Source organism: Panthera tigris, chromosome D4 (assembly GCF_018350195.1).
Source record: "Panthera tigris isolate Pti1 chromosome D4, P.tigris_Pti1_mat1.1, whole genome shotgun sequence".
NCBI lineage: Eukaryota > Metazoa > Chordata > Mammalia > Carnivora > Felidae > Panthera > Panthera tigris.
This window is the reverse complement of record NC_056672.1, coordinates 16,777,975-16,789,787: the sequence shown is the minus strand read 5'-3', so window position 1 is coordinate 16,789,787 and position 11,813 is coordinate 16,777,975. Positions and strand designations below refer to the sequence as shown.

General features: G+C 42.4%; 1 protein-coding gene across 1 annotated transcript; it reads left to right on the top strand.

The window, feature by feature from the left end:
- Nucleotides 1-5,326: 5,326 nt before the first annotated feature.
- CD4H9orf40 (chromosome D4 C9orf40 homolog) lies at nt 5,327-11,549 on the top strand. The gene is made up of 2 exons (XM_042963463.1): nt 5,327-5,844; nt 10,960-11,549. Exons 1-2 carry the CDS (start codon nt 5,422-5,424, stop codon nt 11,116-11,118), a joined length of 582 nt encoding a protein of 193 aa, XP_042819397.1. The 5' UTR covers nt 5,327-5,421; the 3' UTR covers nt 11,119-11,549.
- Nucleotides 11,550-11,813: the final 264 nt, after the last annotated feature.

Below are 11,813 nucleotides of genomic sequence, written 5' to 3'. Positions count from 1 at the left end.
CCATCAGCACAGAGGCCGACACGGGGCTCGAACTCACAAACTGTGAGACCATGACCTGAGCCAAAGTCGGACACTTAACCGACTGAGCCACCCAGGCACCCCAAGTGTCTGACTCTTGATTTTGGCTCAGGTCATGATCGCATGGTTCATCGTGACATTGAGCCCCGTGTTGGGCTCTGCGCTGACATGCGGAGCCTGCTTGGGATTCTCTCACGCTCTCTGCCCCTCCCCCATTCGTCTTGAGCATGCTGTCCCTTGAAATAAATAAACTTAAAAAAAAAATCATCTTAGAAAATTCATACAAAGAGGTACAGCTGAAATGTTGATAGATTAAATTAAAATCAAATTCAAAACAATATTGAATTAATCCAAAAGAGGTCTGGAAAGGAGGTACACAGTCAAAAAAGAAAGGGACCAGACCTAAATCCAGTCATAGCAATAATTTATATCAAGTGTTAAAGCATTAAACATTCCAATTAAAATACAGAAACTGTCAGAATGTCAGAAAAGCAAGATCTAACTACATATGTTGTCTCCAAGAGATAAGATGCAGATAAACTGAAAGTAAATGGATGGAAAGAAAAGATGTACTATGCAAATAGTACGCATAAGAGGGCTGCAATGGCTACAAAATCATAGTAAGATGACTTCAACATGAAGAGCATTACCAGAGATAGGGATATTTCATTAAGAACAAAGGGTTAATGCATCAGAGACAAAACAATCATAGTATGTGTGTGCCTAATAACAGGGCTTCAAAATATATAGACAAAAACTGATAGAACTAAAGGGAGAAACATAAAAATCTACTGTGATAGTTGGGTATTTTAATACCTATTTCTTAGCAATTAATAGAACATTGAGATCAAAAGGCACCCCCAAAACAAACAAAAAAAACCCAAATCTGTTCAGACATATAATATCTGAGAAACACTATCAAACACCTTAACCTAAATGACATTTATAGAGCACTATGCCCAATGCCTGCACGATATATGTTCTTTTTCAAGAGCACATGTACATGCACCATGATAATTTATATGTTGTGTCCTAAAATATATCTCAACAAATTTAAACGTATTCAAAACACACAGATAATGTATTAAATGAGAAAGGAATTAAAACTAGAAACCAATAAGAAAAAGATATCTTGGAAAACCTCTGAGACTTGGAAAGTTAACACAAATAATCCATAGGTCAAAAAAAGAAATCAGGGAATATAGGGTACAGCACAGGGAATACAGCCAATAATTTTGTAATTATTTTGTATGGTGACAGTAACCAGAGTTACCATGGGGATCATTTAATAATATATAAAACTGGGGCGCCTGGGTGGCTCAGTCGGTTAAGCGTCCGACTTCGGCTCAGGTCATGATCTCGCGGTCCGTGGGTTCGAGCCCCGCGTCGGGCTCTGTGCTGACTGCTCAGAGCCTGGAGCCTGTTTCAGATTCTGTGTCTCCCTCTCTCTCTCTGACCCTCCCCTGTTCATGCTCTGTCTCTCTCTGTCTCAAAAATAAATAAATGTTAAAAAAAAAAATTAAAAAAAAATATATAAAACTATCGAATCGCTAGGATATACACCTGAAAACAGGATATGGTATGTCAATTATACTTCAATTAAAAAAAATCATGAACAAGTATGTTCACAGCACACTATTTCTAACTGCAAAAAATAAAAAAAACTCAAAATGTTTATCAATAGAGTGGATTCATCCTTGGTGCCTGGGTGGCTCATCAGTCTGGTTCAGTGCCCGACTCTTGATTTTGGCTCAGGTCATGATCTCAGTTTGTGAGATAAAGCCCCCCACATTGGGCTCCACACCAGATGTAGACCCCGCTGCAAATTCTCTCTCTCCCTCCCTCGGCCCCTCCCCAACTTGAGCATGCGCTCTGTCTGGGGTCGGGGGAGGGGAGAGTGGATTCATCTGATGGAATACCATACTCAATATAAATGAATGAAATACAATTACATGCATAAACATACAAAATAAGGAAAACAGGAAAGCAAACAACTCCATATTTTAAGTGGGCAAAAGATCTGAATATTTTACAAAGAAGAGATACAGATAGCAAATAACCACTTAAAAGACGCTCAACATCATTAGTCATTAGGGAAATGTAAATTAAAACTACAACGAGATACGTACACGAGATACCTATTTAGAAAGACTAAAATTAAAGTCTGACCATACTAATTGTTGGAGGGCATGGGTAGGAACTGGAACTCTCATATACTCTTTTCAAGAGAAGAGAATGCCTACGTGCATACGAAGCCTAATACACACATGTTCTCAGCAGCTTTATGTGCATAGCCCCAAACTGGTAGCAGCCCCATGTTCATCACCAGGTGAATGGAGACACAAACTGTGCTATAGCCACGTAATGGAAAAGTACTGGGTAAAAAAAAAAAAAAAAAAGAAAAAGAAAAAGGAATGAACATCTGATAACATGAATGAATCTCAGAATAATTGTGCTGAAGGAAGCCAAACAAAAACAGCACATACCGTATGATTCCATTTATGTAAAACTCTAGAAAATGCAAATTAATCTACAATGACAGAAAGTAAAGTAGTGGTTACATTCCCCGGGGAGGAGGGAGGAATTACGAAAGGGCCAATGGAAACTTTTGGGGGTGATGGACATGTGCGTTACCTTAACTGTGGCTATGGTTTCACCCAAAAACTCAGCAAACATTTGAAATATATGTATTTTATTTTATGTCAATTAGGGCTCACTTAAGTGTTAAAAAGCCAGCAAAAATTAAAAATGTTATTTAAGAACACAAACACAGATGGGAAAATTACAAAGTAAAGCAAAGACATGGTCAATTCAAAATTCAAAACAGCAATTACCTGGCATAGAGGGAGGAAAGGGAGAAAGGTGTCAGCGGGACAGGCATGTAGGGACCTTGACATGTTCTGGTCCAAGCAATATTCTATACCATGAAACTGGGTGCTGGACAGCTTATTATCATTCTTTTAACTGCATGTGTTTTACGCCACCTTTTGTAGAGATGATCTATTCCACAATTTAGAAAAACACAGAGCCTGTGGTGAGAACCACGAAGGAAAGACCCTGTATTAGCTAAACTGCACTTTTGTGGGCAGGACACCCTCAAAACCTTTTCAATAAAATTAAGCTCTTTCGTATCAGATAGGTGTGATCTGATCTTTGAGACAGGTTATCAATTTCAAAGAAGGAATGGAAAGATCACACTGAAAAGCTATTGTTTAACACCCCAACTTGTTAACATTTCTGTATATATTAACTAAGCAGTTGCCAGGGCACCTAGGTGGCTCAGTAGGTTAAGCATCCGACTTCAGCTCAGGTCATGATCTCAGTCTGTGGGTTTGAGCCCTGCATCAGGTTCTCTGCTGTCAGCAGGGATTCTGCTTCCGATCCACTGTCCCCTTCTCTCTCTGCCAAAAATAAATACACATTAAAAAAAAAAAAAAAAAAAAAAGCGAGTCGTTGCTTATCTTGTCACAACCTTGAGGCTTAGGGACATGAGGTAAATGATATATAGGTTAAGTACTGTCTGATGGGGCTTTAGGGGAATGGTGAGGTTGGGAGCTGATAGCCAAGAAAAAATTCTTGGGAGATGTCTTTGGTGCAAAAAGATGATTTTATTAAAGCATGGGGACAGGACCCACGGGCAGAAAGAGCTGCACTGTGGTTGTGAAAAGTTATATACTATGGGGCTGGGGAGGTAAAGTCAAGACAGAAGTTTCTTCAAGAGATTTCCATATGCTAAACACTCACAGGTTACTGGAGGCCTAACTATTGTCAAGCTAAGGTTGTTTTCGCCTCTAGCAAATCATTAACATTAACACGTTAAGAGTTCCTGGAGAAAACTCTGCCTGCCTCAAGTATTTGTCAATGGGCTACAGGTTTTAAGGAAATTCCATTTTATTTGCCATTTCCTTCTCGCCTTTGTTTCCCCACATCACCATGGAGGGGAGGGTGATGTTGGGGCTCTGGGAAACCGAGTCTGCAGTTTCTGGAGATTAGGCTATTGCTAACATTACCTTTTTCTTGCAATTTACTAAGATATTTGTAAACTTCTGGAGACGCTCTCAGCTTAAACGTTTGTTTTCTGTCCTTTCCGTTGTACTTGGGCAGCCAGGAGTGCCTGAGGAACGTCATGGGTATCCCACCTGGCTGGGGGAGGGGGGAGATGTGTGTGACCTATGCTAGCTTGTGTTTGGCCCTCAGGTCTCCTTATGATCCCTCCTCACTTACCAGTTAGAGTACAATGATCTTCCTTGCACTTTCTCTAAAAGATCAAGTAGCTTCTCCCCTCAAAACACTTATGCACGGTTTTCTTCCTCACATTGTTCTACTCTTTCTCAACCACTAAAATACAAGCCATAGTAAAGGCGCTGCTCTCAGCTCCCTCACTTTGCTTGGTTACAACTTCTGCTGCGAGGAAGGTCTTGGAATCTCACTTCCGATCATCGCGCGGAATAACAAGGGAACTGTGCGCTACCCACATCATTTTAAGAGCCAAATAATTTTAGGCTTCGGTTGGAAAAGCAAAGAGCTGTGCTCCAGGCTTGGGCTCTAGGGTGAGCTATTTTAGGTGAGCGGCACATCTCCTCAACAACTTCATCAATGAATTTTTAATCAGAACAGCTTCGAAGAATGCGGTGCCTTACTTCACTTTCCAGGACAGCCACTGAAAAATACACACTTCGTTGGGTTTTGTTCTGCTTTGTTTTTGCGCGTTGGCTTGGGCCACTTCCCTCCGCCCCACCGCTGTCAAGCGGCGTCCGCCTCCAAAAATCACTTAACGTGGCGCCAGCCTCCTAACACAAGTTTGCTAAAAGTCTGTACCTCCTGGAGGTGATTTTAACCTCCTGGAGGAGTCCCCGAAGCCATGACTCCAGGAAGGGAATACCAACAAATACGTCTTAAAGGTCTTGAACCTACCCCGCTTTACCGAGTTCGGGATTTGCAGAACCACGCCCCACCTAAGAGGAACCAAGGTCACGCCCTCCGCGGACACCGCCGCTGGGCCTTTAATAAAGCCGCGGCCGCCTTCCCGCCTCCCCCCGGGGCGCGCACTTCCGGCCGCGGGGGCGTTCGGGAGCGCGCCCCGCGAGCCTCCACCAACCAGCGGCTCCGCCTGGCAGGCGCGAGTACGCGCGCGCACATTTGTGCGCAGGTTCGAATCTCCGCCGCTTCGCGGTTGCTCCCCAACGTCCGGCAGCACCGCGGCGGCCGCGAGGGCAGCTCGCGGGCTGCGCTGGGCCCGGCCGCCCCGCCCCGCCCCCTCCGCACGCCCCACCTGCCCGCCGCCGGCTCGCCCCGAGCAGGTCCTCGCCCCCCGTCGCGCGCTCCGCCTTCGCCCTCCGCCCCCGGAGCTCTCCGCGCTCGGCCTCCCGCGCCGGGCGGGCTCCGCCCGAGGCTCCGGGGCCCATGGCCAAGCGGCGTGCGGCCGAGCCGCTGACGTTCCACGTGCCTTGGAAGCGGCTCCTGCTCTGCGACTTCCCCGAGGAGCCGCCGCCGCTCTGGATCCCGCCGCCGGGGGCCTCGCATCCCGGGCAGCCCGTCGGCGTCCCGGAGCCGCCCCGAAAGCGCAAAATCGACGCGGGGGCTATGACTGAGGCTTCAGCTTCGCCCAGCAAGCGCCGCGACGGCGGGGACACCAGCGTTCCGGGCGGCGTGGAGCGTGAGGGCCAAGGCCTGGAGACGGGCGAGCCGCAGTTGCTGCAGCCTCCCGTGCGGCCCCGCGGGCCGGGGGAGGAGCCCCGGGGCGCCCGGCCCCCGAGGGGCGGTGGCGACGACGGGGCGGGGCGCACGGAGCCCCCACGGGGAGACTGGGGGGCCGCACCGCGCCAGGTAGGGCCTGGGGACCGGCTGAGCGCTCCAGAGGGCGGGAGGGATGAGGAGAGAGGGGCTCACCCTTTACGCAGCCATGGCACGCCCCGGGAAGAAACAGATTGGTCCCCTCTTGACTCGTGTTCATCAAGAAGCCCCAAAAGGCGAAAAGCCGGGAACCCTAGGGCAGGAAGGACGTGGACTCCCAGACTACCCACCAAGGGCCTCAGAGCCCTTGGCCCCTTGGCAGCGTTTTGGGAGAGTCGTGTGGGCTTGCACCTTTAGTGCGTGTGGTGTGGAAGAGGGAGGCAGGAGCGTGGGTCACGACGGACTAGAGCCTGATGAAGACCTTGACCGTGGACCGCGATAGGTCAGCTCAACGACAGATGGAGAAAGGGTAGCGCGCCTTCCTTGGCTTAATGATGATTTCTTCTAGAATTCGTGGTAGATTTATTTCTAAGGAGGGTGACCAATGTGGTAGTCATCAGTTGGATGGCCTGTAGGCATGGTAAAGCGCTTGTGGTAGAGAGGAAGGGCCTCCCTGCCTTGGGAACAGGCATTTAAAAACTCAGTGTTAAATCGGATTTTTAAAAAAAGGAGCATTGTTGAAAATTAATTTGGGCCCTAAAGTAAAACGTATATGAGGATCATATATAACAGTTCCTATTCTTTGGGAAACGAGCCTGCCCCATCTCTGAGCCTGAGGTTTGATTTGTCTCGAAGTTCACCGTGTGAGACAGCGGAACCCTTGAAATGTGACTAATCCAAATTGATGTGTGCTGTAAGTGTAAAAAAACACTCTAGATTCCGAAGATCTCAAAGATTTTTATATTGATTGCACATTGAAAGGACTTGAAGATACTGGATTGGATAAAATGTATTAAAATTTACCTGTTTCACTTTTTTAATACAGCCACTAGAAAAATTTGAATTGTGCTTGTGGCCTGCATTACATATTTATGAGACTGCTTTGGTTTATACTTAGGAATTCGGGCTGCATTTTGGCAGTTCTGGATTGACTTACCGGGAGCTTTGGGAATAGAAGTACCAAGTGTAGGGCTTAGAATTCACCAAACTCTTTTCAAGCACTACATCATAGTATTCACCTCACCTTTTTCCATGGTGTTCAGTATCTCTTGCAGAATTAACCAAATGCCTTTGCTGGGGAAAAAAAAAAAAGGTGAATTGAGGCTCCTTTGACATGCCTTCTTGGTGGAAAAACCTAATACAATAATGAGAATTTTATAGTTGGGAAAGAACTTTTTCTCTGGTTGTGAGAAATCATCCTTCAGATAATAATGGACATTTCTGGTTGAAATTCTAAATTGTAAATATTCCCATCCCCAGTTTTCTTGGAATTTAGAAAACATGAGGTTTAGGAGTTTTTTTTTTTAGACTTTTTTCTTTAGATTGCTTTTGGATATTCAAAATCCGCTTACTTAAAACTGAATGATAGCACTTATGTTTTGAAAACAGAATAATTAGAGTTTCCAGTTGTATTGTGTGTGTTGCCAATGGCAAAATCTAAGAAAACAAACCCAGGATGATAATTATCCAGATCTATTTGATCTGAGGGTAAGTAGTGTGTAGTTTGAAAACTTTTACTCTTCGGACCATTTTGGTACCCCACCCATATGTAGGGTTGTCTTCCCTACCAGAGTATACTCACTGAAGTATGCCACAGATTGATAAGAAGGAAATAGGGAAATTATAGGTAGAGGAAAATTTTTGAGTAGGCTGACTCACCTTAGAATCTCTTAGACACAGCTGTATCTTCTACAGCGATGACTACATCTGACAGCTCTTTGCTTCCCAGTCACTACAGGCCCATGGCAAGGACTAAGCTTGGCCATGGGGTACCTTCTTCACCAAGACAATCCCTGTTCCCTTTTCTTTTGGCTAAAGCCTCATGTTTCTTCCTTTTGTTAGTTCTGTTCCATGAGCTTCTTGTCTTCTGCAAATTTAAGAGAGGGACATGTTTTCTCCAGTTCCTCTCTTTCCTTCCTGCTTCTAAAGATGCAGGTTTTTTGTTGGTTGTTTTTTGTTTTTTGTCTTTTAAGGGATTTACAGCTAATTACCAAGATACACGGTATAACAGAAACATGGAGAAGTTAAAAAGGCTTTTCAATTCATGCAGTAAATGTCTCCCTGGTTCTTAGCACTCAGAGTAGAGCGTAAGTCCTTACCTTCACCCTTGGGATCTTGTTTAGGAAAAGTTTTCTCAAATATGTCCTTTCTACATTGAAGATTTAATTTAGGCAGAATAAAGACACCTTTTTTTCTGTCCTAGAACCTCAGTATTTTTTGAGTTGTCTCATGTTTTTTTGTTGTGTTGGCTTTTTTCCTAGGTGGTTTTTGTTGAGTTTCGTTTTTTTAACCAGAGAAGTAAAAACCAGATATTACTTCATTAAATATTTGTGTTTTCTCATGATAGTGTCACTTCGTGCAGATTCATTTGCTCTGTCTGCTGATCCTCACTGGTAGCTACTTTTAATGGAAAGTAAGCAGAAATGTTTTCTTCCTATTCTTAGGAAGACAATAATGAATGATTCATAGGTTTCTTGGGATATAATATGTAGCCATGTTGAGCTATTACAGTACTAGCCCTTAATTTGAAAATGAGTCCTGCATCTCACCGATGCGGAAACAGACTTCGATCAAAGTCAGGGTTGGTGGATGGTGGAGTTATCTTGCAAACCCAGGTCTGTCTGGTGGCAAAGTTTGTGCTGTCTGCTAGTAGGTTACACTGATGTCCTTAAAAGATCTTTTTTGGGCCCACGTTTATAAGTAGGTAATTTGGACGGTAGATTTTTTCAAAAAGGCAAAGATACAACCCTTGTTTTTTAACCCTGTTTATGTATCAAAATGAATTGGGGGGGGCATCCTTTGAATTACTGCAATTTTTTTTTTTTTTAATCCCACTGTAAAGAAATTCCAAAGACACTCTTAATTCTCTAAGTTTTAGTGTCTACGATTTCCTTTTAGGCCCGTGTGGTCCAGTAAAGTGACTAGCCACATGTGGCTATCAAGCATTGAAATGTGGCTAGTCTGAATAGTGCTGTAAGTATAAAATACTCACCAGATTGTGAAAACTTAGTGTGACAAAAAGAACGTGAAATATCGCATTCATTTTTAAAAATACTGACTACACATTGAAATAATATTTTGGATATATAAGGTCAAATAAAATATTGTTAAGAGAATTTTACCTTCTTTTTTTACTTTTTAAAATTACTTATGTGGCTCTCATACTTCTGTTGGATAGTGCTGTTACAACAAGCATGAGCCTAAAGTAAAAACACAACCTGGTAGAATAGATATATAAATATTCATCTGGGCACAGTGTTAACCTTCAAAATGTTCACCATGGAAGCCTGTATATAATTCCAGTGCTGCTTCCTTGCACAAAGTATTTTGGGGATGCTTTTCACATTTTGTGTCAATCTTGAACTTCATTGGAATGTCAGCTTCACTTCACAGTTACTTGAAACAATTTTATAGCCATTCAATCTGTTGAATTTTAAAGGAGCCAGCACTCAACTTGGATTTATCAGCGTTGATTTATTGATTTAAAAGTCATGCCTTCGGGGCGTCTGGGTGGCTCAGTCCATTGAACATCTGACTCTTGATTTTGCCTCAGGTCAGCATGCCAGGGTCTTGGGATCGAGCCCCGCATCAGGCTTTGGACTGAGTGTGGAGCCTCTTTAAGATGCTCTGTCTCTATCTCTTTGCCTCTCTCCCCCACTCTCTCTCTCTTTATAAAATAACATTAAAATTAAAAAGTCCTGCCTTGCACCAAATCTTGTATCTTTGATAAAATAATCAGTTTAAGATTTTCTTGTTATTTAGCATGTTTATACTCTAAAACTTCTTGGCAAGTTTTCAAAATATTTTAGCCTATGTAAAGTCAATCGCTTAAAATACCAAGCCTCAGGGGAAAGACGAAAAAATAAGTTTTAAGGTATATTTGTATTTTTATTTTTTATTTATTTATTTTTTTATTTTCTTTTTTTCATTTTTTTATTTTATTTTATTTTATTTTTTTAATATATGAAATTTATTGTCAAATTGGTTTCCATACAACACCCAGTGCTCATCCCAAAAGGTGCCCTCCTCAATAGCCATCATCCACCCTCCCCTCCCTCCCACCCCCCATCAACCCTCAGTTTGTTCTCAGTTTTTAAATCACATTTGAATACAACATAGGTCCTCTCAAGTCTCCAGGTACACATGTATTAATGTGGTAACATTAGCATAAATATCCAAAATTTTTTTTTTTTTAATATATGAAATTTACTGTCAAATTGGTTTCCATACAACACCCAGTGCTCATCCCAAAAGGTGCCCTCCTCAATACCCATCCCCCACCCTCCCCTCCCTCCCACCCCCCATCAACCCTCAGTTTGTTCTCAGTTTTTAACAGTCTCTTATGCTTTGGCTCTCTCCCACTCTAACCTCTTTTTTTTTTTTTTTTTTTCTTCCTTCCCCTCCCCCATGGGTTTCTGTTACGTTTCTCAGGATCCACATAAGAGTGAAACCATATGGTATCTGTCTTTCTCTGTATGGCTTATTTCACTTAGCATCACACTCTCCAGTTCCATCCATGTTGCTACAAAAGGCCATATTTCATTTTTTCTCATTGCCACGTAGTATTCCATTGTGTATATAAACCACAATTTCTTTATCCATTCATCAGTTGATGGACATATATTTGTATTTTTAAAACAAGTTGTGTTCCTCACTGAAAGATAAAAATAAATTTATGAAAAAAAATGTTTTTAAATGATTTAAAAAAAAAGAGAAAAAAAAATTATGACATTTTCCAACAATTTCTTTGGTTGAAAAATGGAAGACAGTTATCAAGAAGATGCTCTTGGAAGACATTCTTTTAAAGATAAACTACTAACAAAATATTTTCACAAATCCATGAGTATGAAAATGCACAGAGTTGACTGAGCCCATGAAGTACTTTGATTAGGCAGAATTAAAAATGTACATTTGTTGAAGATGCGAAGTAAAAGACCCAAAATCTTCATGTGAGTTTGCTTTTAAAACAAAATTTGTTTCCTGGGGGGGAAAAAGTAACTTTTTCATACACCGATGCTGTCCTTTCATCTCTTTCTTTTTTCCCTAAAGCTCAATGAAGAATTCTGGCAGTATAACACCTTCCAGTACTGGAGGAATCCCCTGCCACCTATTGATCTGGCAGACCTCGAAGACATCGGCGAAGGCAGCCTGCGGGAAGCAAGGCTTCAGGGCAAGAACGAAGTGGTTGAGGTCGACATGGAGTCCTGACACAAGCACCTGAAGAATAGGTCTTTCGGCCACGGCCTTTGAGGCGACCTCTCTTAAGTGAAGTTGCATATTCTTAAGGAGAAAAGTTATTTTCCATACTTGATGCGATACCATTCCCAAACCTGAAAAATGAGGAAGAGTTGTTTTAAAGATAAATGCCTGTGGTCACTACTGAAACTCCCAAGAGGGATTTGTCAAGGATCTAGTGCAGTTAGAGGGGAAGTATTTTATATATGTACTCTCAAAGAAAAATTTATGTTTAGATTCTAAATTTGAAAATATTGGTCTTCTAAAAAAGAATTCTGACAGTTTTAGAAACAGGTGGGAAACGCTCAAATGTTCCTCTTGTCTGTACCAAAAAGTTAATTTGTGGTACATGAAATGAATATTGTTTTTTAACTGTTATTAATAAAATGCTTTCTAGTACATCGTATCGACTCTTCTTAGTTGAACAAATAACTGACTTAAACATCTATGCAAACTTAAAGTGCGGGGGACTCTTAAAGGTGGTATAGTTTTAAAAGAACTTTGTAAAGCGTAACGTAGTGAGAATTTCAATTTGGGGAGCGTGTTTGCATAGCTTCCAGTATTTGATATTTGTTTAACTCTACTCTGGGGAATCAAAAATGGATCGAGAACAACGAGAAGTGAAGAGGTTCTTCCCTCCCCCTTTTCCCAGGTTAAGAGGAAAGAAA